This window comes from Pteropus vampyrus, unplaced genomic scaffold (genome assembly GCF_000151845.1).
Source record: "Pteropus vampyrus isolate Shadow unplaced genomic scaffold, Pvam_2.0 Scaffold135, whole genome shotgun sequence".
In the NCBI taxonomy this organism is placed as follows: domain Eukaryota; kingdom Metazoa; phylum Chordata; class Mammalia; order Chiroptera; family Pteropodidae; genus Pteropus; species Pteropus vampyrus.
In genome coordinates this window covers 1,474,189-1,499,834 of record NW_011888916.1, presented here as the reverse complement: position 1 = coordinate 1,499,834, position 25,646 = coordinate 1,474,189, and the positions used below count along the sequence as shown (strand labels likewise).

Here is a 25,646-nt window from a genome sequence, read left to right as displayed (position 1 = left end):
CAGTGTCCCTGGAGACTAGGAAGAGACTGGATGAAGGAAGAGCAGATGTCAGACTCTAGATGTGAGAGGCTGAGGCTGACTCAGGGCTGCAGAGGGATAGAGAGTGAAAAAGAGCTTTTGGAGGGGCCCTGTGAAGCTAGCCGGAGAAGCATTTCCTTTGTTCTTTTCTGGTCAGTCTTATCTTAAGGGTGGAGCCCGATTGACAGTCACAATCCAGGACCAGCCCCAGCCCTAGGGAATTTGGCTGCCCAAGCACTGTCTGGACCTTCTCCCCATTCCTCTCACTGAAGGAAGCAGATGGCTATGAAGTATAAAAAGGCACACCTCCCAGAGCTAAAAAGTACACAATCAGACCCAGCCCCATTCTGTAACTTTTGATAATATTTATCAAAGCACTATGCTGGGCTCTTTACATCTACTGTCTTATTGAATCCGCATAACTTTGTAAGGAAACTAAAGCCCCAAGATGTGAAACAATTTTCTCAAAGTCAAGTTAGAACTCAGATCTTCATGACTCAGAAGCTCTTTCCCTTCCTGCATTGTCACCGTTTCTTCCTTTTTCCTATCCTTTTCTCACATGAGATTGCCTCTGTCCAGTGCGGCGCCATAATAGCAAATTTTGTGAAAAGCCTAGACCTAGGTTTCTCTGTCCACTGGATCCTCAAGCACCATTGCTCTAATGTACCAGATTTGTCAGTTATATTCTCTTTGACAAAGAGATTGGAAGCCTTCTCTTCTGCTATATGTGCTTCCTCTTCTACATCAGTATTCTCACTAACCCCAAAACACACGCACGTTCAACAGTTACTGCCTACTATATTCTAGGCTATGGTAGGGTAGGTGTGAAGGATGAATAAAACTTGCCTCTTGCTGTCCAGCTGCTCACAGTCTATCATAGAGAGACAAGTGAGTAGAGAAGTAAAGTTTCACAAGTATCATGGTAGAACACTGTCAGGGTTAATTAAGGTCATAAAAGAAAAATTGGTCAGCTTTTGGCACAAGGGTCAGGAAAATCATCTTAAAGGAAGGAATTAAGGCTACATCTTGAAATTTGTGGCTATTTACCAAGTATACAAAAAGGAAGGACCTTTCAAGCAAAGAGGAACCATGTAAGCAAGCACCTAAAGGCAAAAAAACAATCCAATGCATTAGAAATTGCAAATAATTTGGAAAATCTAGAATATAGGGTGCGAGGGGGATGTAGCAAGAAACAAAACTGGAAAGGTGGATAAAACAGAAAACATGTCTGAAATCTCAAGGTCTCTAAAGCTTAGGTGAGAAACTCCCTTTCTAGCTGCACAGCAGGAGGCTCAAGCTGTGGGCCATATGAACACACTAAACATCTCTCACTGTCAGACTTGGTCCCATCATTAAGGATCATCATTTTGCTGCACCAAAGCCTTCTGAGGCTGTATTAGAGCCTCAAGAAAGCCAAAGTTCTGCCTCACCTAGTAGGGTCACACTCAAGCTGCCAAGTGTGGCAAGAAAGGTGTTGGACCTTTAGAAGCCATGAGAAGCTAGCCCAGAAAAATCCATTTTCAGGCAACTGATCAGCCTTTTCGGGCTGAGCCAATAGAAGACTGGAAAACTCTCCTATCTCCTACATCTGCCCCATACTTTTAGGCAAGTAGACAGAATGCTCCTGCTTCCACCTACCCCAGACCACTGGTTCCCTGCCTCCTTTCTATAGCTCTTATTCCTTGGACGCTGACCCTCTTCTTACCTTTCACTGCATCAATGGTCAGCTTCCAGGGCACTCTCCTAAATAGATTGAGGGTTCACAGTACTCCTCTTCCCTCACTCTTTTTTTCCAAACATCTTGGGCAACTAAAACGTATTCATCAATGAACCATCCACCCTTCTCAGTTTCATAATTTCCTGAACTTCTCTATTCTACCAACCTTCACCTCCTTTCAACTTTAGCTCTCCACTTACAGAACCATACCCTATCCTTGTCATTACAAAATCTCTGAAATTTTCCATGCGCCGGTAGCTGTGCTGGCACTGGGCTATGATCATAAATACACAGCCCCTGCCTTCAAGAGTCTTACAGTGAAGTAGAGGAGAATGATATAATGATGTAGATATGTATTAGGTAGAGTGTTTTCACAAAACAGGAAATGGACATTTAGAAAGGGAAGGCATCACATAGTGGAGGTGCTTGATTAGGGCATTTAGGGTAAGAGTGTGATGTGGGCACATGGCAACAGCATGTGCTGAGGTCTAGAGCTATAAAATAGTATGGCTTATAGGTACAAATGGAGAATGGGGGAAGCTGAAGCTGAAGTAGTAGGCAAAGGTCAGGCTGTAGGTTTGGACTTTATGAAAATAATAATGGCCACTATTTATCAAGCACTCAATGATTCTTTAACTCATCGAATCCCCACACAACCTTTTCTAGTTGGTGGTTTGGTGGTATTCGGTCCATATTACATATGAGGCATCTCCTTTTTTCCTTTGGTATCTCCATTTAACCATTCAGTCTCATTTCTTATCACTCTTCGCCCCCATTCCCTATCCTCTGGCCACACCACAGTATTTCATGTTCCCTTTCCATACATCTTTTTGTTTTTGTTCTAATAACCTGGAATGCCTCCCCTTTGATACACTGCCTGAAAAAAATTCTGTTCATACCTTAAGACCCAGATCCAGTTCCCCTCCAATGTGAAGTTTCCCAAGAGCCAGGTGTATAGAGTCAGTCCCCTCCTCCTGTTGTGGGAAGATGCTGTCTCTCCTATAGTCCATTTGGCAGGTTGTATTCCTAAGAGATTCTCAAGAGCAGAGCTACATAGGAGAATAATAAATATTTTTGAACACAGAATTAGAAGTAATTGGGTTTGAAATGACATCTTTTACTGACAGTTTTTAAATAACCTTTTCCTTTTCTTTTGTAGCCAAACGAGTGAACGAAGTGATCGTGGGTAATGACCAGCTCATGGAGATCTGAGTTCTGAGCAAGACAGACACCTTCCTCTTGGCCCCCAGAACTACAGATGTTGTCTGTGCCACCTGTTTGACTCTGTATTTATTTCCCAATAAAGAAGGACTCCCAAAGGCGTGCTGGAGACTTATGGAGTAGTGCCAGGTTCTACATCAGAGGGGCTCCAGGGATACACAGTGTGTATTCATGAGTCATGTGGTAAAGACCATTGAGAGCCTGTGTGTAGGACCAGATAGGACACAGTGGCCTAGCTCTTGTGTACTGAGGTTACCAGGCAGGGGTAGCAGCTGTCCAGTGGTAAAGCTCCTAAGAGGGCTACCCAGCCTAGTCCATAAAAGCATCTCCCACCTGAAAGGATCTGGAAATACTTCGGTCCCTGACCCTAATCTGGCTGTCTAGACCCATAGGCCTAGCTGCTGGCAGTGCCCCCTCTACATGCAGTGCTGCCTCTACAGCTGCCAATTTGGGCAGCCTGGCCCCTGAGCCTCAGCCCAGAACTTACTGCTCTGCTCCCATACCTACCACATAGATTCCCAGCCCCTACCACACCTGCTAACCCCTGCCATTCACTCCCTACCCTCCCAGTCTCTAACCGATTTTTCCAGCTCAACTATTGTCCCTTGGAGACTCTTAAAGCAAGCAGAAGGCAGCCCCTGCCTAGCCAACAAGCCTATCCCCACTGGTTTTAGTGGAGGCAAGAGCAATCAAATAAAGCCATGGTCTGAGAAGCCAGACCCCTTCCTACCTCCCCTTTGTGAGGTCTGTCTAACCTGGTAAGGAAGAGCCAGGAAACTACATCATGGTTAGAAATTCTGTCTGACTCTTCTCCAGCTGCAGCCCTTTATATCCCAATTATACAAACTCTGTTGCTGCAGATAATTGAGAAATGAGATTTCCACACTCACAGGTCTTCTGGAGCCCTCTCCACCTTGCCTTCGCCGCCCCCACTTCCGAACACTCCGCCCTTGCCTCTCCCTGACTGCTTTTACAACCTGCAGGTGTTCGGTGGAAGATAAAAGTGGTTCCTGGGGTGAGATTTTACCTCCTAGAATTAACTAAGGTTTCTCTTGATGTGCTCACTGTGGGTGGCAGTAATTATAAAAAATGATTTGAAATACTGGTTTCTACATCAGAAATCTGAAGTCTCTCAGGTTCATTTGAGTAATCTTGCATGAATCTTAGTGTTGTTCTCATTGAACTCGTGAGAGACTGACTAGATGAACATTCCTGCCCTGGAAGATCTCCACCTCCACCAGCCCTCTTGGGAGCTCCAGAGCTCTACATTCTTCCCACGGATCAGGACAAGGTTCCTGAAACTTTGCCCTAATCATATAGGAGCTGAAATGGCCTAGCAGAAGTGACTTAAACCAATAGGACTACAGCAGAGGTGAGAATAAAGAGCTGAGGTGGTGCCGGAATAGTCCCTTTTGGAACTGAAATTAAATTTGTGCGACCCAACTAATGCTGGAGACCATCCTGGGCAAGGTAGGAGAAGACCTGCCCTCTGTAATGTTCGGCTTCGGCCAAATCACTGCCGCTCCTCTGTCCCTCAGTTTCCCCATCTGCAAACTAGGAAAGTTGGACTGGGTAACTTTCAAAGGCCCTTCCTATTCTCATGTTTTGTCACATCTCTCAGAGCTTTCTGACCCTTGGGGTCTGGGTAGCCCAAGAGGCCAGACCACAGAAAGGGAGTGGAGCTGGGTCAGTTTGGAAGGAGAATGGGGTGGGGGAGGAGAAGGGACTGATTAAACTGCCCCAGAGCCTTGCCATAACCTCCCTCTTCCTGATCTTCCCCCACTGAGCCCTTGGAATCCCTGATAGTAAGTAGAAGAAAAACCCCTCTGCTTTCCCTTGCACAGCCCATGAGCAGCCCCCACTCCAAGGAAACAGACAAGCGCTGGAGAAGGCAGACAAGGCAGGGATTCCCCAGAGAAAGGCCTTGCTGAGTTTGAGTCCCAGCTCAGGATACTGCTGCTATTGTCTCCAACAACTCCAAGACTGGCTGGGTGCCCAAGATGCTTTGATTTCTATTTGCCAGAAGGCAGAGACAGTTTTTGTTTCCTTTTGGCGGCAGCTACAGAGGGTTTGGGTATGTCTGAAATAGAGTGCACAACTGAATGCCCACCGGCCAGCCACCTCTCTATGGGACAGGAGCCAGAAGAGCCAGGCAGGCAAGAGTCGATAGGATCTGCCCTGCCTCTCCCAGTGGCTCCATGAGGGAAGTGGAGGAAAGGAGAAGGAGGCCTTTAATACCAAATCAGGAAGGACTTTGGGGAAGTGTTGAGGAACAAGGGGGTTTCTGGGAGCTTGTCAAGTCAGGCAAAATTTGATGGCTACTACTCCAGGAACCCCTCCCCCACTAACACCTCACCCCTGTCCACTGGCAAGAGCTCCTTGAGCCTGTAAGGGGACTGTCAAGGTTGCCCTCCAAGCTTATTCCCAAGGCCAGAGGCTAAACTTTCCAGTCCTTCACATTACTCTTCTCACTCCATTCCCATCCACGGTGGAGAGAGGGTCACATTGTCTTTAGCCAGAGCCCCAAGAGCAATCAAGGGGCCTACACGGTCTAGTTTAGATGCTGTTTATATTTCCAGAGAATTGCAGAAAGTATACTTTATCAAGCGCTATCCCTACCCCTAAAGAGGTACATAAGCCAGGCCTTCTTACGCTGCTTTCTAAATAGTTAAATGTGTCTGAGGAAGGGGGAGAGGGGTGTGAGAAGGACCACCCAGACAGAAGTTCTAAAAAGCTCAGCTCAGATGGAGCTGCCGGAGGGAAAGAGGCTGGGTAGAAGAACACATTCTACTGGAGACTAGGATGACCTGTCCTCAACCTGAACTGTCCGCCACCACCCAGAAAGATTGCATCATGGGCTTTTTCTGCCATGGATAAATGGGGAGATTCTGCTTTAATTTCTAGCCTCTCTCCTTCCCCTACCCTCAAGGTAAAAGGTATTCTCTGATTTCTGGTTGCAGTTTCTGCCACTAGAGACTTGACAGGTTCCATTGGCCTAAAGCTAACTATAGGGAAGGGGCATGCATTCCCAGACTTAGCCCCTAAACATAATGGGTGGCAGTGGGTACTGCCATGTCCCCTGCTTTCCTCCACATCTCAGGGTCATTGACTCTGCCTGGCCCAGATAATAAGCCAACCCAAAGCCTGATGAGTGAGAAGCTTGAGGGAATGCCAGGGAAAGAAGGCCCACCCGGGCTCCTCCCACATGGACTCTACCCTGAAGCCAGGCTGGTCACTTCACCTAAACTGTGTGTGCGTGTGTGTGAGAGAGAGAGAGAGACCTCACTTTTCCTGGCACTTCCTCAGCCACATATAGTATCTCATTTAATCCTTATGTCAATGTCTCAATTATATGACTTGCCCGAGGTCTCACAGTCAGTATATGAAAGACTCAGACCTTGAACTATATCCTTTAGATTCTGTCATATTCCCCCCTCTCCCTACCAATTCCTCTCACTTCTGGAAACTTCCCTGAGTATTCCAGCTCACAGTGGTTTCCCCTATGCACCCCCTTAGGCTATGAACTTCTAAAAAGCAGGGACTCTGCAACCCCAGAGTTTAGCGAAGGGTGGACACATAAGAAATCCTAAGGGATGTTTGTCTTGTTAATCAGTAATTAGATTTACTCCTTGGTGATAATGAATTAGATTGCTTTTCTCTTTTGTCATCTTTTGGAGAACTTCTCTGGTTTGGCCCCAAAGCACATACCCAGCTCCAGTGGAAGTAACAGTGAACCAAGCTGTTTCACAGTGAAGCAGACTGTTCACAGAGAGAAGAAAGGAGCTTCTACTTCTCTTTCTGTTCTCTGGGGTCTGTGGCTTTAGCTCACCCTGGCTGAGCTCAGCTGCACTCAAGAAGTCACTTTGTTGGGGAGAAGAAAAGTCATTTTGGAGCTTGGAGCAGCCAGAGAGCACTAGGCCTGGGGTTGAAATAGTTAGAACTGCAGACCAAATATCTCCCCCTGTGGTCTTTGAACTACAAGGCATGTTTTCTCAGCAGGCAGGCCCTACCCTGGAAGCATTCATAGACTGTGCTGGACTTCACTACAGTTGTTAGCAATGTTGGCCTGCTATGGCAGCAGACTCCCCAGGCCCAGCCAATTACAAATCTATTTCTCCGTGGACCTTATGTCTTGCAGAGTTTGGTAAGAAGAAAGGAGGTATTTATAGCTCCTAAGAGCTATTTATATAGCAAAAATTCTCCACTTGCAGTCCTGATGACACCCAGCCATACCTGTCTTTGGCTGTAGCCCCAAGAGCAACCTGGTTTAGAGGCCATTTCTATTTCCAGAGAATTGCTCAGGATACACTCTTTTTATCCACAATAGGACCCACTGCTCTATGGGAGGAAGAAAGTGCTACGCACATGTTCTTTTAATGCGTAGTTACTACTCGGCCAACAGCATCATACATGTATTAGTTGGTCTACAGGCATTTTGCTGGGAAAATGGACCAGTGGAAGTGGTAAACCTGTTAGATGTTCACCTCTTCAGCCTAAAGGTTCCCTTTGCCCAGGACTGAAGCTCTAGAGATGATGATAATTGACACAAGTTTTCAGAAAGCAGTTTGGCAACGTGTAGCAAGAGCCATAAGAATGTTCATACTTTTTGACCCAACACCCCCGCTTCTGGGAATCTGTTCTAAGGAGAGTCTCCAAATGATTGATAAAAAGACTATGTAGTAACATGAAATGTTTATGATGTAATGATAAGCCTGGAAAATCTGACTAAGAAATTGGCCAGAGATAATAGTAGTTGCATTAGAATAATAAATTTATTGGAGATTCTGTTTCTTTTTTCCAAACTTTACATGTTAGAATATTGATTTTACCCTCTTCTGTCACTCAGGGTTAATCAGTTCGGAACCTGATGAAACCAGCACACTCAGATGAGGTAGTTGATGAAAGTTTAATAAACGGACTGTTCTGTGTTTCCAGTCCCTTTCACCCTGGTTTCTGCAATTATCAGTGACTCACTCAACAATTATCAAGCATCTACTTATTGTCTAGTGAGGGAGGCAGCCTTTCAAGTACATAAATTGTGTCATAAATGCAATGATGAGTATATAAGTTGAGTATTATAAGGAACACAAAGAAACAACTATCTGTCATGAAGGAGGTGTGAATCAAGGAAGGCTTCAAAAGAGGTGATTGATTCATTTTCAGTTTTGAAGATTGTCTACCAAAACAAAAAGGCCACAACATGTACAAAGGCAGAAATGCAAGGAATAACATGGTACTTTTAGGAAATTACATGTGGCTTTGCAGAGCTGGAAGGAGCATGGGGTGTGTGTGAAGAAACTACGAGCGATAAGGCTTTATTTAGTGAGATCATGCTGGGCTCTGCGTTCCAAGTGGGCTTTGTGTTTTGGAGTTATCAGATTTGCATGTTAGAGAGATGACTGGCTTCAGTGAAGAGAGTGGACTGAATGGAGGCAGAGAAGGATGAAAGAAGTCTTTGGGTCTAGGCTGGGTGGGCCAGCAGATACCCTTTCTCAGCATTGGCCTCTCCTGACTTATACTTGGCCAGCGCCTTGCCTCTCCGGGATCTCTCTCCCTTCTCCTCCCCCCGAGGGCCCCGCGAGCGGGCGGGGAAACGAGGCGAGGGGTGGCCCTGCCTGGGTGGTCTCCTGCCCTGCCCCCTGCAGCGCCGTTGCCTAGCAGCGGATCCGGCAGCGCGGCTCCGAGTAATTTGCCGGCTCCTCAGCCAATGGGAGGGCGTCGCCCCTGCCTGCTCCCTTTTTCTAGGGCTACAGAAGCCTCCTCCGCACTGCGGTCGCCACCTCGAGCAGCGCTGGGTGTCATGGGCCGGTAGCTCTGCGGACACACGGGACTCGCTCCGGCAGCTGCGCCCCGGACCCGCACCGCCTTGCACTCCTCGGGATCACGGCCACTGCGGCACGCCCGCAACCGATCTCACCCACGCGCGCGCCTAAGTGGCCCCACTGAATCCCGACGCGGGGTCCCGCGATACAGGGGTCCCGCGATACAGCCTATGGGGTCTCCCAGATAACGCGGGTTGGGGGTGCCTATGCCCCCCATCCCCGCCAGCATGGCTCGGTCGCCGCCCCTAGGGGAGCTGCCCCCAGACTACACACCTCCGGCTCGAGCTGCAGCACCCCAGGTGAGTAGAGAGAAAGCCGTAAAAAGGAAGACTGGGACCGAATCTAGAGACCCCAGTTTGTCACTCGAGCTTCTACAAGGTGTGATGTCTTTAATTGCTGTGTGCTACTGCCTGCCCTAGAAAGACGTGTACGTCCGTCTGTGTCTCCTCTGCACCTGACTAGTGAGAGTGAGTGTCTGTGGGCTTACCTCTGTGTCCACCTGAAAACAGGTGTGTGTATGTGTATCCTACTCTTGGAAAATGGTTCTATGCCTTCCTCAGGTGTGTGGGGGTGGAGGGGGAGGGAATGGAGTTAAATCTTTTTTAACTCCATGTGTCTGTGTAGGTCTTCCCTGTCCTGCATCCAGACACCAAAAAACTAGGGCTTGGCAGAGGGTGTGCATAGGGAAAAAAGGGAAGGGTTTCATGAACTGTCGCAGCAATGCCTGGCTGACCCTTCTCTTTCCATCCCAGATCCTAACTGGGAGCCTGAAGGCTCCGCTCTGGCTTCGTGCTTACTTCCAGGGCCTGCTCTTCTCTCTGGGCTGCGGGATCCAGAGACACTGTGGCAAAGTGTTCTTCCTGGGACTGTTGGCCTTTGGGGCCCTGGCACTGGGTCTCCGCGTGGCCATCATTGAGACAGACCTAGAACAGCTCTGGGTGGAAGGTGAGTTGTGGACACTACCCATAGCCACTTGGGTATAGTGAACCCAAGGCAAGAACAGGGTGAAGAGCCGGCTACGGAGTTCTAGTGGGCTTGGCTCTGGGTCTGGAGGGGACACCTGTCCACCAGAGCCTGGGCATCTGGGAGCACTGCTCCCTCCCACACTCATAAATGGACATCTGTAGTTGATGGAGTCCTGTGACTAGGTATATAGAATAGTTATCTCTCTCTCTCTCTCTCTCTCTCTCTCTCTCTCTCTCTCTCTCTCTGTGTGTGTGTGTGTGTGTGTTGGCATTTATTCCCAACCTTTTTATGTGTATTTTTGACTGCATGGCAGGGTTTGCAAAGGCAACTTTCAGAAGCAAGGAAAGTAAAATATGTACTGGGATATAATATACTATATATAAGAGACCATATAATACAAAGGGAAATATGATTATGTTGTATAAGAGAAGGCAGAGAGAGATCACATCTGACCAGGAAAATCAGGAAAGTTAGAACTAGAGGGCTGGAGAAACTGAGTAAATCAGCTGGCAGTCCTCTACGGAGCAGTCCCATGCATCCAGTCCTCCTGCAGCCATTTAGTGGAGCACAGAATCTATACTTTGAAGCAACAGCAGAGTCTAATGAGACCAAACCCTCACTTCCTAATAGAAACATTAGATAAAATGACTTCTTAATAATTTTGGCATAACTCTCTTCTTTCCTGGGGCCCCGTTTCACATGGCAGCCCTTTAACAGAGTGAAACCGCCCTCTGTTCTTGCCTGGGAATTTGCATTTGTGGGCTCGCTCCCCCAAACCACCCCTGTCCACTGGCCTATATCCAAAGGCAGGGCCCAGGTTAGAGTCTCACACCCTTGAGTTATTTCAAATGCTGGCAAGCTCTAGGATCCAGAGCAGATGTTTCTTGGAGCCTGCCTGCCTGCCTGCCTGCCTGTTGGGCTCCCACACCCCATCCCCATCCCCACCCCGCCCGCAGCCCTCTGCGGACTCTGACATACATATATACTCTAGGCTAGCCTTGGGGTCCAGAGCAGATGTTTTCTCTGTGCCTGCCTGCCTGCCTGCCCCCAGCCCCAGGACACACATGTGCTTAGGCGCACATACACACCCCCACCCACACCCCAGCTGCCTGGGTGGTCCCAAATTACTCTTAGATTTCTTGCCACAAGAGAGGCTGTCTCCTCCCCATCCTCGTCTTCCTCCTTCATTCTCCAGATCCTCCCCATCTCAACACTGCTTGGGCCTCCAGGTTTCCTCATCCTCTCTCTGACACTCCAGCACATGACAAGCTATATCCCACCAGATTTTTTGCTCCTCTTTGTGGGAAAGTGATATGAGAGGGTAGTGGCCAATTCCCAGGACTTTTTCCTTTATTTCAGAATACCACTCTGTACTGTATTAGCTAGGACTGGGGGTGAGGTAAAAGCGGTGATTTCAACCTTACCTTTTCTCTACATCTATAGTTGAGGCTTGTCCCAGCAGTGCCTAGGCAATGAGGAGCTGATCAAGGTGAGGATTGAAGGGTATTCTCTATTCCTTTCCATTTTGCTAGTAGAGAAAGCAAAGAGAGAAGAATATTGGCTATCATCAGAGTTCTGGACCAGAGTTCAGGGTCCTCTCCAGCTTTGCCATGGTGGGACTTAGAATGTGATTTGTCCTTCCTGATCAATTTTAAAGCTGAAAGGGCTCTGAGATAGCTTGTTCTCTAAAATAAAAATCACAACATATAGCCCAACTAGTACTTAAAGAAATAGTGATAGAGATGGTTTGAAATTGGAGCTGTCCCTGAAAATAAGAAACATACAACCATTCTATCTAGAAGGCAGGGGATGGCCACAGATCTGTTGGCAGAACCACTATTCACTGAAGTACTCAAGTTTGCTTTTGAAACCTTGGGAGTCAGCCTCAGTTCTTCTTGCTCACCTGATCGGTTACTAAAACAGCAAATTCTTCTTTCTTAGCCTCTCCCATAACATACCACTCCTTCCCACCCTTGTAACCATTGCTCTGGTTGAAACTTTTATCAAGCTCCAGTACACTCTTGATCATCATTTAGAATGTGTTTAGCCACATGAAAGAGAGAGACAGGAAAGAAGAGAAGGAGGAAAGAAGAAGATTGATTTATTATCCCCTATAACAAGAAATCTGGCAGTAACTAGACAGTAAAGAAGTTCCATATGGTTAATTCAGCATATGGACATCAGCAAGGACCCAGGTTCTTGCTATCTTTCTCCTCTACCTTCTTCAGCATGTTGGGCTTTTGTACTCAGGCTTATCACCTCCTTGTCCCAAGATGGCCGTTGCGGTGGCAGAAAAGAGAAGTCATCTCTCGCTTGCATCCCTTTTTGAAAATGAGGAAAAATTTACCAGAATCCCCCCAGCTGACTTCTCATTTGGTGACTTTGGCAAGAACTGTATAGCACTCTGTGCCTAAATCTTTCACCTGACAAAAGCAATGGAATTACCATTATTGACTTCTTAGACTAATCAAATCTCACTCCCTGAGACTGGGCGGGGCGGGCCTAGGCCTTTCAAAGGATTGACCAGGAAATCAAGGTCTTTCGTTGGCCTCACCTTCAAATCTGCCTCCACACTGCCCTCCTGTGGTATATCTAAATCTGTCCAACTCACTCCCCACTCAGATCCCTTCCACCACTTTCTGTTAGGTTCTAGGGGGTCTCGAGAATCAAGTCCAAGCTCTTTAGCACACATTCTAGGCCCTCCGTAATGTAACTCTTAATTGCTTCTCCAGCATTGTCTCTGCCTCATTCTTAGCAGTCCAGCAATGCAGCCTTTGACAGTCCCCCGCACACATTTGGTCCAGAATGCCTTTTCCTGACTTCCTACCCTGGCCACTTCCTAGTCTTCATTCACAATTCAGCTCCAGAATATATTGGTGGGTGATGTAAAAGTCAGGTCATCTCACTCCTCTGCTCAAAGTCTACCATGGCTCCCACTTCACTCAGAGGCAGTTTGAGTCCCTGCAATAACTTATAGGCCCTTACGATTGAAATTTCTAGGCCAAAGATTATGAACATTTCTGAGAGACTTAATGTATATTGCAATATTGCTTTCCCTCAAATATCGTACCAAATTAGACTCCCATGGTAGGTTAGAGTGCACTCCTGTAAGCCAGCATTGTGTACTATCAATTTTTTTTAACTTTTACAAATTTAATAAATTGTCATTTATTGCTATTTTAATTTGCATTTATAGGACTGCTTATAAGGTGAGCTTTTTCTCCATGCTGGCTAACCAGTTATAATCAACCTTTTGTAGGCACAAAAGTTTTAACAAATGTTGATTTTGATGTCTCTTTCTCCTGTTCTCCTTCTTCCTCTCTACTCACTTATAGTTGACTTTTTCTCTAGTCCTTTCTCATTTTTCTATGACATCATTTCTCTCCCAGAAACTACTGAATAATAACTCCATATCTGTGCCTACGTGCTGGGTAAGTTTCCTAAGTACTTTGCCTGCATTGATTCTAATTCTACCAAGATAACCATCGACCCCATTTTACAGATGAGGAAATTGAGAGTCTGAGAGACTAAGTAATTTGCCTCAAGTACAGACTAAGTTTCAGAGACAAGGCTCAAAGCCACTCTCGCACGATACATCCCAGTTCATCTGTCCTCATATCTGTCATCATCATTGTCAGCCAAGCTTTACATTTTTCTCTTCCTCATTTCTTCTGAGGATTCTTTATTTTCTTTGATGTTGTATTTTAAGTTGTCAGTGTTTTTTTCTCTTGCTTTCTTATGAGCTCTATCTGGATTCCTTCCTTCTCTCATGCCTCCTTTTCCTCAGCAGACTCACTTATAGGGAGCTTATCTCTGTCCTCCTTGCCTGTCCCTGCTTGTGACAGCTCTAGTCTAAGCCTGGTGAAATAAGCACTGTAGTACAGGCCTGGGAAAGGAGTGGGGGGTCAGGGAAGGAAGAAAAAGAGTAGGTGGAAGGGAGCAGGATGGCTGTGTGAAACTAGATTCATGAAGGGGCTAGGAATGAGATTTGAGTGGGAGGATGTGAGCATATGGGTAAATCTGTGTTGGGGGGTTCCCAAGGGTTTGGGGCTCTCATGAATAAAGAGATCGTGCAGGTTTGAAAAAGAGATTGGGGAGGGCGAGGCTCCCAGATAGGGCTGGAGTCTCGGAGAAGCAGCACATGTGGGCCCCAGGGGTGTTGTTGACCAACAGGAAGGGGACCCAAAAAATTGGAAACAGAAGTGGCTCTAAGACCCGACCAAGTCCACAAAGCCAGGGGTGGTTTGGCACTGGCCCTCACCCTCCTCCAAACCAGTCAGGTCATATCCCCTCACAGTGTCCTCACCTCCCCCACACCCCAGGGACAGAGCATGACTCTGAGGCCAGCATAATTCAGAACTTAAGGGATGCTAAGATCAAGGAGACTAAGGCAGGCCTGGCGCTAGGACTCCCTGTTTCCTGGACAGTGAGACTGGCGAAAGGGATCTGGAACCTATCTTCCCCTTGGCTCAGTTTGCTGTCACCTCTTCCAGGGTACATGAGCTGATTCCAGGTATTTCTTGCATGAGCGGAAGCAGTATGTGGACAGCATCACACTGAAGGACTCTCGCCCTCATCTGTGCCACCGCAGGGCCCATTATTACCAGGCACTCCCATCCCTACCCTCTTGGGTGTATGGATTTAAATCATTGCCCAGGGCAACTTGAACTAGGAACCAGCCCCAGCCCTTAGGAGACTTTCCTAATAGCAGCCTCCTTATTGTTCCCTTTGTCCTTCTTGTCTTTCCTCACCAAAGCAGAGTGTAACTGAGTGAGGGCTCCTTTACCAGGATGCCCCCGAAACCCCAGCCCTGGCCCAGCTCATACTGATTTCTCGTTTTTAAGTTACTTGCCCCAAACCTAGCCAACCTGGTTTATGCTAAAATCTTAGGCCACACAAGAATTCCATAGAGCCACACAACTGAGGCCTCTTGCTTCCCTGACAGAACTCCTGATTCCAAGCAGGAGCAGGAGCCTGGGGAGTCAGCGTAGTTGTCTATGAGAAGGCAGGGGCTCCTCTCAGCAGCACTTTTCCCATTTGTTCTGGGAGGCCTCAGTGGGTTAGGGTCCCACATCCCCCAGAGCTCTGATCCACCGAGGCTCTTTCCCCCTAGCTTTCTCTCTCTGCTCTGGCAGTGGGCAGCCAGGTGAGCCAGGAGCTGCATTACACCAAGGAGAAGCTGGGAGAGGAAGCTGCATACACCTCCCAGATGTTGATACAGACCCCACGCCAGGAGGGGGAGAACATCCTCACACCTGAAGCACTTGACCTCCACCTCCAGGCAGCCCTCACCGCCAGTAAAGTGCAAGTATCACTCTATGGAAAGTGAGTCTGGCTGAGCCCCTGAGCAGCTGGGGGGAGGCGTGCTATGGCAGAGCTGGAGCAGGAATCCCCCCTCTTCTGCTGATCTCCTGTGTTCCTGGCTACTGCAGGTCCTGGGATTTGAACAAAATCTGCTACAAATCAGGAGTTCCCCTCATTGAAAATGGAATGATCGAGCGGGTGAGTATCTTGAGTTGTTCTCTGAGACTGGGTGGAGGTGGAACCTTTCTGCCTTCCGGGAGGGTTCAGAGAAACTCGGAGGCTAAAAGTCGGGAGGTGGGGTTGCAGAGGGCGTCCTGCAAAGGTTGTGGAGAAAGGAGCCCAGGGACAGGACTGATGTGGCCTGGGGTGTCCCTGGCAGATGATTGAGAAGCTGTTCCCATGTGTGATCCTCACCCCCCTCGACTGCTTCTGGGAGGGAGCCAAACTCCAAGGGGGCTCTGCCTACTTGCCGTGAGTGCCACCACAGCTGCTCCCAGGGCCCTGCCTCGTCTCCTGCCAGGACTTCCCCAACAGAAAAGAGGGGTGGGAGTAAAGATGATGATCACAGCCTTACCAAGGGCCCAATGACCTCCCAGGACAGGGTCAGAGCGTGGGCTACCCCAGGGCCCTCTCTATGTCCCCCGTCTCCTCACCTCCAAAGGAAAGGCAGACCTGTCTTGTTCAGACAGAACAAAACAAAGATCTGTAAGACCTGAGTGAAGGGGGAAAAAATATCCCGGGAAAGATGTTTTGCCAGGGAGAGATAGCTAGGCATCAGCTAAGCTATTGCCCATTTCAGAAAGAAAACCTGTTACAGGCAGGTGCTGTATGGTTTATTTATTAGAAACAAGGTAGATGGCTTGGGAAGAACTCAGTGGGGCTTATCTGGGCCTTTTGCATGTATTAAGTACCTTCTGTCCTGATGTCCGTCTCAGCCCCTTGCAACTGCCCACAGCTCACTGCAGCAACCTGGTGGGTTGGTGCAGCCTGAGAGTTCTGGGAAGTGGAGCCTTGCATACCATCCATATGGAGGAATAAATGAGAGGCTAGGAGGAGGGTGAGGTACAGCATGGGTCCCCTAGCAGCAGTTTGGAGGGTGAGAATTGATCCCTGATCCTCACCAGCCTTGGGCTCTCCCATCAGCGGCCGTCCTGACATCCAATGGACCAACCTGGATCCGGAGCAGCTGCTGGAGGAGCTAGGCCCATTTACCTCCCTTGAGGGCTTCCGGGAGCTGCTAGACAAGGCACAGGTGGGCCAGGCCTACGTGGGGCGGCCCTGTCTGAACCCTGACGACCTTCACTGCCCTCCTAGTGCCCCTAACCATCACAGCAGACAGGTGGGTTCCAACCAGGTCTGCCAGGGAAAGGCTATTTTCCTTCCCTTTCCCCTCCTTGTATGCTTCTCTGTTCTGGGAGAGAGCAGATTGTGCTCTGTGCCCAGCTCCCTATTTCCTGGACATTGTGACCTCACTGTGCTAGATGCTTAGTGTTCCATTCTTATTGAGTCCTCCTAAGGAGCCCTCAAGTGGCATACGAATCCCTTTTTCCTTTTCTAAGCCCAGAAAGGCTGGATTCTATCAAAATAGACTTGTACAGGGAAACTGAGGACAAATTAGCTAAGCATGAGTATCTTACCTAGTTTCCTGAGCGTCTGTGTGACTCTGTAAATGTGGACCTTTTTCTGAAACCCAGTTATAGCAGCTCCTCCCAGCAGCCTGTTTCTAGGCCTTTGTTTCCTCTTGTGGCCTCCTCTCTGCAGGATCCTAGCTGCTCACTTACAGGCTAGGCAAGAGGCTCAGGAGCTAGTTTTCTACACTTCAGGCCTACAGAGCTTCATAGTTCCTGGAGGTACCAGCCCAGGGACAGCAGTTATCCACAGCTAGGGCCCTGAATACTAAACCCCTCCTGTCTCCCTTCAGGCTCCCGATGTGGCTCGGGAGTTGAGCGGGGGCTGCCACGGCTTCTCGCACAAGTTCATGCACTGGCAGGAGGAATTGCTGCTGGGAGGCATGGCCAGAGACCCCCAAGGACAGCTGCTGAGGTAGGGCCTCCCCTGGAAGTTGGCATGGGTACCCCAGGAATGGGAATCCACACTTCGATTCCAGGCAGCTCTGGCAAAAGCCCCCTGCACACCCCGCACTGGATGTTCAGCCAGCTCTGACCCCTAATTCTCCTGCACCCCTCCCCAGGGCAGAGGCCCTGCAGAGCACCTTCCTGCTGATGAGTCCCCGCCAGCTGTATGAGCACTTCCGGGGCGACTACCAGACGCATGACATCGGCTGGAGTGAGGAGCAGGCTGGCACAGTGCTGCAGGCCTGGCAGCGGCGTTTTGTGCAGGTTAGTGTGGAAAAGGGCAGGGCGGTGCCCTGAGGCCACTCCCTCATCCTGCTCCTCAGATCTACCCTGTCTCTCCAGCTGGCCCAGGAGGCCCTGCCTGAGAATGCATCCCAGCAGATCCACGCTTTCTCCTCCACCACTCTGGATGACATCCTGCACGCTTTCTCTGAAGTCAGTGCTGCCCGTGTGGTGGGAGGCTATCTGCTCATGGTGGGTCCCACTCCTGACACCTTGCCCCACCTCTAGCTGGTGTCCAGCCTGGGAACCCCTGTTCGAGACAGTCCCCTCTCTCCCCACAGCTGACCTACGCCTGTGTGACAATGCTGCGCTGGGACTGTGCCCAGTCCCAGGGTACTGTGGGCCTTGCCGGGGTGCTGCTGGTGGCCCTGGCAGTGGCCTCAGGCCTTGGGCTCTGTGCCCTGCTCGGCATCGCCTTCAATGCTGCCACTACCCAGGTATACGAGGACTGCAGGGCAGACTTGGGTGCCCACAGTTCAGTCTACTCAGTCCCTCCAGCTGCTTGCCCCTGTGCCCCTCCAGGTGCTGCCCTTCTTGACACTGGGCATCGGCGTGGATGACATATTCCTGCTGGCACATGCCTTCACAGAGGCTCCACCTGGCACCCCTCTCCAGGTGCAGCCTCACCCATGAGCCTGGGCTCATCTGAGCTCAGCATAAGGGTTAAGAACCTCTTGGTTGGGTGTCCTTGGGCTGCTAATTAACCTCTCTGTGCCTCAGTTTCTTCGCCTGCAACGGGGTGGTAATAGTGCTTGTGTCATAAGGGTTGATGTGAAGATCGGTGAGGTAATTCAAGTCAAGTGATTAGCACAGTATGCATGACACGTATGTGGCACTCAGTAAATGTTAGCTGCTGTGTGGTCACTGTTCCTTCTCTGCTGAGCCTCCTATTCACTCTACCTTGAAGACCCATGATCCCCTCCCCTGTCCTGGCAGGAGCGCATGGGCGAGTGTCTGCAGCGCACAGGTACCAGTGTCACACTCACATCCATCAACAACATGGTCGCCTTCTTCATGGCCGCTCTAGTTCCCATCCCTGCACTGCGGGCCTTCTCCTTGCAGGTGAGGCCTCACAAACAGGACCCAAACTTAGGGTGGGTGTGGAGCTAGGGGCCTGCTTCATCCAGCCTTGTGCCCCTCCTGTCCATCCCCCAGGCGGCCATAGTGGTTGGCTGTAACTTTGCAGCTGTGATGCTTGTCTTCCCAGCGATCCTCAGCCTGGACCTGTACCGGCGCCACTGCCAGCGCCTTGATGTGCTCTGCTGCTTCTCTAGGTACTGTCCCTGCTCTCCCACCCCCACCCCACCAGGCTTTCTCCACAGGCCACATCCTATCCTGTGCCCTCACCAGCATTTCCAGGCACAGACCTGTCACCCCCCTCTCCTTTCTCTTCGTCTTTCAGCCCCTGTTCTGCTAGAGTGATTCAGATTCTGCCCCAGGAGCTGGCGGATAGCACAGTACCAGTGAGCATTGCCCACCTGACTGCCACGGTTCAAGCCTTTGCCCACTGCGAAGCCAGCAGCCAACATGTGGTCACCATCCTGCCTCCCCAAGCCCGTCTGGTGCCCCCACCTTCTGACGCATTGGGCTCTGAGCTCTTCAGCCCAGGAGGGTCCACACGAGACCTTCTGAGCCAGGAGGAGGGGACAAGGCAGAAGGCAGCCTGCAAGTCCCTGCCCTGTGCCCGCTGGAATCTTGCCCATTTTGTCCGCCATCAGTTTGCGCCCTTGCTGCTCCAGTCACAGGCCAAGGTAAGACTTCAGGCCCAGAGATGTTAGGGTGGGGCAGGACAGAGGCTTAGGTGTCTCTGGGCTCCAAGAAGGGCAGGAGGCCTAGCTTACCACCTACTGGCTGTGGGATGTCTCTGAGTCTCCATCTGAGTTGCCATTTCCCACAGGCTGTGGTGCTGGTGCTCTTTGGGGCTCTTCTGGGCCTGAGCCTCTATGGAGCGACCTTGGTGCAAGACGGGCTGGCCATGACAGATGTGGTGCCTCGGGGCACCAAGGAACATGGTTTCCTGAGCGCCCAGCTCAGGTACTTCTCCCTCTACGAGGTGGCCTTGGTGACACAGGGTGGCTTTGACTACGCCCACTCCCAACGAGCCCTCTTTGATCTGCACCAGCGCTTCAGTTCCCTCAAGGCTGTGCTGCCCCCACCTGCCACCCAGACACCCCGCACCTGGCTGCACTATTACCGGAACTGGCTACAGGGTGAGAGGCAAGGGGACCAGCAGGGAGGTCTGCTGCAGGCAAAAGCCCCTGGTGCCACAAGCTAACTGCACCCTACCCTGTTCTTCCCCAGGAATCCAGGCTGCATTTGACCAGGACTGGGCTTCCGGGCACATTACCCACCACTCATATCGCAATGGCTCTGAGGACGGTGCCCTGGCCTACAAGCTGCTCATCCAGACCGGCGATGCCCAGGAGCCTCTGGATTTCAGCCAGGTTAGGAGAAGGCTGGAAGGGTCAGGGAGCACAGAGGGGCCCCAGGCCTCATGGGCCTAGGCCTTTAGCCCTCTCCGCCTCTGCAGCTGACCACGAGGAAGCTGGTGGACAAGGAGGGGCTGATCCCACCCGAGCTCTTCTATGTGGGGCTGACTGTGTGGGTGAGCAGTGACCCCCTGGGTCTGGCAGCCTCGCAGGCCAACTTCTACCCTCCACCTCCCGAGTGGCTGCACGACAAGTATGACACCACCGGGGAGAACCTCCGCAGTGAGTCCCAGGGGAGCCAGCAAGAGCCTCAGCCTGGGCCCACACAGGCCCTACCCTAAGGCCCTGCCCACTGCTCCTTATGCTCACTGGCCACCCCTCCCTCTCCCTGCCGCCCCCTCCCCTCCGCAGTCCCGGCGGCCCAGCCCCTGGAGTTTGCCCAGTTCCCCTTCCTACTGCACGGCCTCCAGAAGACTGCAGACTTCGTGGAGGCCATCGAGGGGGCCCGGGCAGCGTGCGCTGAGGCAGGCCGGGCTGGAGTGCGTGCCTACCCCAGTGGCTCCCCCTTCCTCTTCTGGGAGCAGTATCTGGGCCTACGGCGCTGCTTCCTGCTGGCTGTCTGCATCCTGCTGGTATGCACTTTCCTCGTCTGTGCCCTGCTGCTGCTCAACCCCTGGACGGCTGGCCTAATTGTGAGTCTTTGCAGGGGTGGGACCTAAGAGACCCTGGCTCCCTCACCCTGCCCTGCCCATCCCATCATCCTCCTCCCAGGAGCCCTGGGTTAGCCCCGCTCTCCCCAGGTGCTGGTCCTGGCAATGATGACTGTGGAGCTCTTTGGCATCATGGGTTTCCTGGGCATCAAGCTGAGTGCCATCCCCGTGGTGATCCTTGTGGCCTCTGTGGGCATTGGTGTCGAGTTCACGGTCCATGTGGCTCTGGTGAGTACAGGCACTGAGGGAAGGAGCAGGCCAGCTGATTCAGTATGCAGCAAATATTTATCAGGCACCTACCATGTGCATGCTGGGTACTATTTAAGAACTGGGGATGTAATAGCAATACAGACAGGCTTTACCCTAAAAGGGCACAGAAATAAACAATAAATAAGTCAACAAATAAATAAGCAGCCATTTCTGTAGAGAAGAGGGAACAAAGTCCTGACCAGAACAGGGTAAGGACAGAATGGTGGAAGGAGAGAAAATGGGAACCAATGCTTCTTAATGTGATCAGAGAAACCATCCCGATAATAGCTGGATGGCAATGTGAGTAAAAGAGGGCTTCTACTAGGACAGAGGTACTAGAACTGAGGTAAGCAGGCCAGCCTTGAGAAGCTCGTCTTCCCCTGACAGAGGAGAGGGGGAACACAGACCAGCTGGACACTTCAGCACAAATCTGACCAGACCCCACAAACAGCTCCCTTCTTTTTCCCCCATAATAGCCCTATTATTATTTTAAGAACACTATATATACTCCTTAGGGGGAGAAAAAAGTTAGCATACAGAAAAAAAAAAAAAAAAAAAAAAAGAAGAATAGAAATCTTTGGAAATGCCACTTTAGTCCCCTTAAAAAGTCCACATTTGCCCCAGTGAAGGATGGGGGCATCTCCACATTGCTGGGTCTGCTCATGCTTGTTGGTTCCAACTTTGACTTCATCATAAGGTAGGGGAGGGCTCAGGGCAGGGAGGCGGGGCCTGCCTGTGCAGACCTCCGGGCCTGCCCAAGCTGACCGCCCACCCCGACCGTCCACCCTCCTAGACCTGGAATGGCAAACTTTTTCTATAAAGGGCCAGATAGTAAATATTTTAGTCTTAGGTCATATAGTCTCTGCTGCAATTCTGCCACTGCAGCACTAAAACAGCCACAGACAATGCAGAAATAAATGGGTGTTGCTGTGTTTCAACAAAACTTTATTTACAAACAGGCTATAGTTTGCCAACCTATTCTAGACATCATTCTGCATCTCACCAGACACATCTATACAATGTTACCTAAATGGACTCATGCAGGTCCCAGGAACTCAGCTCACCTGGCCTTCTGTGGGCCAAGGCATGGGTGAGCTCTGGGGTCAGATGAGCAGAAGTTGGGGTCATAGATGAGCTGAGCTGGCCATAGTTGGCCAAGGAATAGCTCCAAAGCCACTTTGTTCCCCCAGGCCTTCCTGACCAGCCAGGGTAGCCGGAACCTGCGATTTGCCCCAGTGAAGGATGGGGGCATCTCCACATTGCTGGGTCTGCTCATGCTTGTTGGTTCCAACTTTGACTTCATCATAAGGTAGGGGAGGGCTCAGGGCAGGGAGGCGGGGCCTGCCTGTGCAGACCTCCGGGCCTGCCCAAGCTGACCGCCCACCCCGACCCAGGTACTTCTTTGTGGTGCTGACAGTGCTCACACTCCTCGGCCTCCTCCATGGGCTGGTGCTGCTGCCTGTGCTGCTGTCCATCCTGGGTCCCCCACCAGAGGTGATCATACCCTCCCTCTGCTCCTAGCCTAGGGGACTGGGTGGAACAAGCAAGGGAAGGGACAGAGCCAGGACAGTATCCCAGCAGTGGCCAACAGACAAGGCTCAACTTACAAGGATCTTACCCATGAGGTGCCACAAACTAAAGGTGTCAGCCTCCCCTTTTGCCCAGATACCATGTCCCTACCCCTGAGCTCTCTTGACTTCTTAAGAGGACCCAACTTAGCCTTTAGGGTCCAGGGCAAGGTGCAGGGTTTGCTCCCGGCCTTGATATCCTGTCCCTTGTCAGGTCTCTCGTATCCTGCTGGAGGCCAACAAGGGCCTCAGCTTCCTAACAATCATGATGATTCACCAAGGAGATGTTGAAGGGGATTGAGGGCCCCAGTAGCCCCTGAGCTCACTGATGCTGGTGTCTCCCCCCAGGTGATACAGATGTACAAGGAGAGTGCCGAGGTCTTGAGTCCCCCAGCTCGACGGGCAGGAGAGCTCAGGTGGGGGGTGTCCCCCACCCTGCCCCAGAGCTTTGCCAGAGTGACTACCTCCATGACTGTGGCCCTCCACCCGCCCCCATTGCCTGGTGCTTACATCCACCCAGCCTCTGATGAGCCCACTTGGTCCCCTGATGCCACACCAACTGCTAACGGCTCCAGCAACCTCACTTCTAGGGGACCATGTCTAGCCACTGAGTGAAAGAGCAGTTGAAGCATGGAGACCCTGCTTGGGCCACATGAAGTCACTGAGCAGCAGTGGGTGGGTTACTGGATACGGGACAGGCCCCTGAAGAGCTCTGCTGCTGCTGCTGTCTGCCTGCATCCCCTCCCCTAACTTGGCCCTCATGGACCTCCCTATTATCTATACAAAACTACCACCCTCCAGGCTGTGAGCACCCTTGCATACCTGGATCCTCTGTGCCTGTGCCTGTCTGGGTGGGAGTAAAAGCCAGCACTTCAGACTGCAGTGCAGCCCTGTTCTCACCTCCCCACCCCACACTGCTGCCCCCAGCAGACCAAGCCCTAGGGATCCCCTAGTACCCCTTGCCAGTCCTGGCCCCCCATTGCTTGGTGACTCCTGGGTAGGCTCTCTATTCCCTGTCCATCTTCTATCACATAAATTATTTATATAAAGATGTTTATTTTTGTAGTTTGTATAGATGTTAGCTATACTGAAAGTTTTATTTTTAAAGAGTGAAATATATTCTATATGAACTCATCTCAGATGACTTTGGTGTTTTTCTTTCGGACAGAGCTGGGAGTTTGCCTATAGATGTATCAGGGCCCAAGGTCCTGGGGCTACTCGTCCTGAGTGGGAAAGGCTCCAGGTTCTGAATTTTTGTCACACAACTTTGGTCTATTTATTCACCTGGAAGTGAAGATGACGTTCAGCAAATATATGTTGGTCACATACTTGGCGACAGTCTGGGTTAAGTGCTTAGTATACAAATGTTTTTGGTTTCAAACCCTACTGTGTGGCTTTCAGAGACATCATAATCCAGCCCTGTGCACCTCACCAAACTCATCACCCATCTTCCTGATTCAGCAGCATGGGGGGCATGGATGGAGGGGCACAGCCGTGCAACAGGTGGGAAGTAAAGTGGAAACAGATTGGGAAAGTGGCCAATTGAAGAAGAGATGGGACAGTAGGGTCTTGGAGATATTTTAGGATTTTGTGCCCAGACCAACCTCCAAGGCAGAGGCCTCTGCAAGTCAGCAGTCAGCCTGGCGCTCCAGAGGCACCCTTGGGGAAACTGTCCAGAAACTGAGATTATGCTAGCAATCAGTGAGGCACTGTATTTAAGGTGTTCTGTGAAGGTTGAACAGTCCCACCGCACAGAGGCCTTGAAGACTCTGGCCACACCCCCAGGGCTAGAGTACAGCACCTCACTGAATGGGGTAGAGGTGTCTTTTATTGCCCTTCCCCAACTATCCCAGGGCTCGGCCTCAACCAACACACATACACACCTTGGTTCCAGGTACCCACTCACCAAGAATGATCCCACCCTGAGAGCACTACCTTCTCACATGTCACCCACCATGCCAAAGGCCAAATAATCATGTTGTGACCAAAAGTGAAAAAAATAAATAAGCCTAATGCAGCTGAATCAACACTAAAATGGGTAGTTGGCTTGGAACCCAGAGTAGGGGGTGCATCCAACACGTCCAAGGGATGGAGGCTGGATTTGGGTCCAGTAGTGTTTGGGTCACTAGGAGGAGCTTTTGGGTGGAGGAAGAGAACTCATCAGGCTGGAATAGTGCAAAAGCTGTCAACTCACTGTGCCACTTACCAGCTGAGTGACCTGGGAAAGTTAACTAACCTCACTTAGCCTCAGTGTCTTCCTCTGTGAAATGGGAAAATTAGAGCCTATCTTGTAGGGTGCTTTTTCTTTCAGCATTTTAAATAAAATCATTTATGTAAGAAATGACCTGGCACCTCATAAGTGCGCTCTATTTTTGTACTTTGTATAGATGTTAGCTTTGCTCAAAGTTTTTGCTCTGATTGCACGCTTAGGGGTAAACCCTGAAACACAGAAGAGTGTCCTGGTATGGCAGCAGCTGAAGGGATTCCACTCAGTTGTAGTTGTCCCAGCACTTGCAGGGTAGTGCACCCTGTGTGGCACCTCACACTACTCAGCCCTCTGACTTCAACAGCCTTTCGTGGCTCCCTATCACTGACAAGATAAAATCCAAGCCCTTTCCAGGCCTAACTCCAGCTAGCCTCAGCCATCACTCCAGCTCTCCCAGACAGTACCCAACCAGACACATCCTCACGCAGACACACCACACTCTACACAAGCTGAATTACTTGAAGCGTTCACCTCTCATAATTTTGCATATGCCATTCCCTCTGCCTAAAATACTGTTCCACCTTCCCTTGACAAAATCATCCTTCAAGATAAATTGGATGCCATCTCCTCTAGGAGGGATAGTGATGTGCTTTCTACATGGTCCCACGATCCGTGAGTATCTGTGCTTGCCTGTCTCTGCTTCTGTCCCTAGAAGAGGGGAGACCCTGCCGGTATGGAATGGCAGGACTGAACCACAACAATTGGAAACTAAAACCTAATCTCAGCCCCGGAAGGAACTCCACACCCGGCTCCGGCGGGAAATGCCCTTACCTCTCCCCGCAAACTAGAAGAGGGATTCCAGGAACACCCACAGAGAGGAAGAGTCGCAGCAGCCTGGCGCAGGTAGCTGGTGTCATCAACCAGACCGGAGCTGCCTGCGATTTGCATACCCATGGTGCACCACGAAAAACACCACGAAAAACACCACGACGCTTGAGTTCCAGCCCCACGGGGATTTGCCCACTGTTGCAGAGCACAGAGCTTGTTAGAATGAGTGATTTAAACACTTACACCAGGCC

The 25,646-nt window shown here is 50.5% G+C and overlaps 2 protein-coding genes and 1 long non-coding RNA gene across 14 annotated transcripts in view; 2 read left to right on the top strand and 1 right to left on the bottom strand.

Moving 5' to 3' along the window:
* Positions 1 to 3,057, top strand: part of EIF2B3 (eukaryotic translation initiation factor 2B subunit gamma) — a 97,497-nt gene extending 94,440 nt beyond the window's left edge. For all 3 annotated transcript variants that reach the window (XM_011367573.1, XM_023535071.1, XM_011367572.2), the window contains one exon: positions 2,895 to 3,057. In XM_011367573.1, coding sequence (XP_011365875.1) covers positions 2,895 to 2,947 — 53 coding nt within the window. In that variant the 3' untranslated portion in view covers positions 2,948 to 3,057. The remainder of the gene's footprint in view (positions 1 to 2,894) is intronic.
* Positions 1 to 25,646, bottom strand: part of LOC105297118 — a 74,097-nt gene that overhangs the window by 47,847 nt on the left and 604 nt on the right. The window contains exons 1-3 of one of the 2 annotated variants that reach the window (XR_896329.2): positions 25,399 to 25,458; positions 11,169 to 11,272; positions 2,635 to 2,784 (exon numbers count right to left, since the gene is read on the bottom strand). This is a non-coding gene — a long non-coding RNA (uncharacterized LOC105297118). Of the gene's footprint in view, positions 1 to 2,634; positions 2,785 to 11,168; positions 11,273 to 25,398; positions 25,459 to 25,646 lie in introns of those variants that run through there. The other variant, XR_002782165.1, reaches the window with a different exon arrangement.
* On the top strand, positions 2,961 to 25,369 carry PTCH2 (patched 2). 9 transcript variants are annotated; one of them, XM_023535066.1, is made up of 23 exons: positions 2,961 to 3,085; positions 4,277 to 9,077; positions 9,531 to 9,723; positions 14,880 to 15,069; positions 15,177 to 15,246; positions 15,428 to 15,519; positions 16,192 to 16,387; positions 16,970 to 17,091; positions 17,240 to 17,387; positions 17,466 to 17,597; positions 17,687 to 17,842; positions 17,928 to 18,020; positions 18,342 to 18,467; positions 18,561 to 18,679; positions 18,808 to 19,156; positions 19,303 to 19,615; positions 19,707 to 19,849; positions 19,936 to 20,116; positions 20,246 to 20,526; positions 20,635 to 20,772; positions 21,984 to 22,102; positions 22,188 to 22,287; positions 22,710 to 25,369. In XM_023535066.1, the coding sequence occupies exons 2-23, from the start codon at positions 8,985 to 8,987 to the stop codon at positions 22,974 to 22,976; spliced, it is 3,621 nt and encodes a 1,206-aa protein (XP_023390834.1). In that variant the 5' UTR covers positions 2,961 to 3,085; positions 4,277 to 8,984; the 3' UTR covers positions 22,977 to 25,369. The 9 variants fall into 9 exon arrangements, 7 of the variants coding, with proteins under 7 accessions (XP_023390834.1, XP_023390833.1, XP_011365877.1 ...); XM_023535065.1 differs by lacking the exon at positions 2,961 to 3,085 and adding an exon at positions 3,202 to 3,971; XM_011367575.2 differs by lacking the exon at positions 2,961 to 3,085 and having other exon boundaries at positions 3,202 to 4,426; positions 8,702 to 9,077.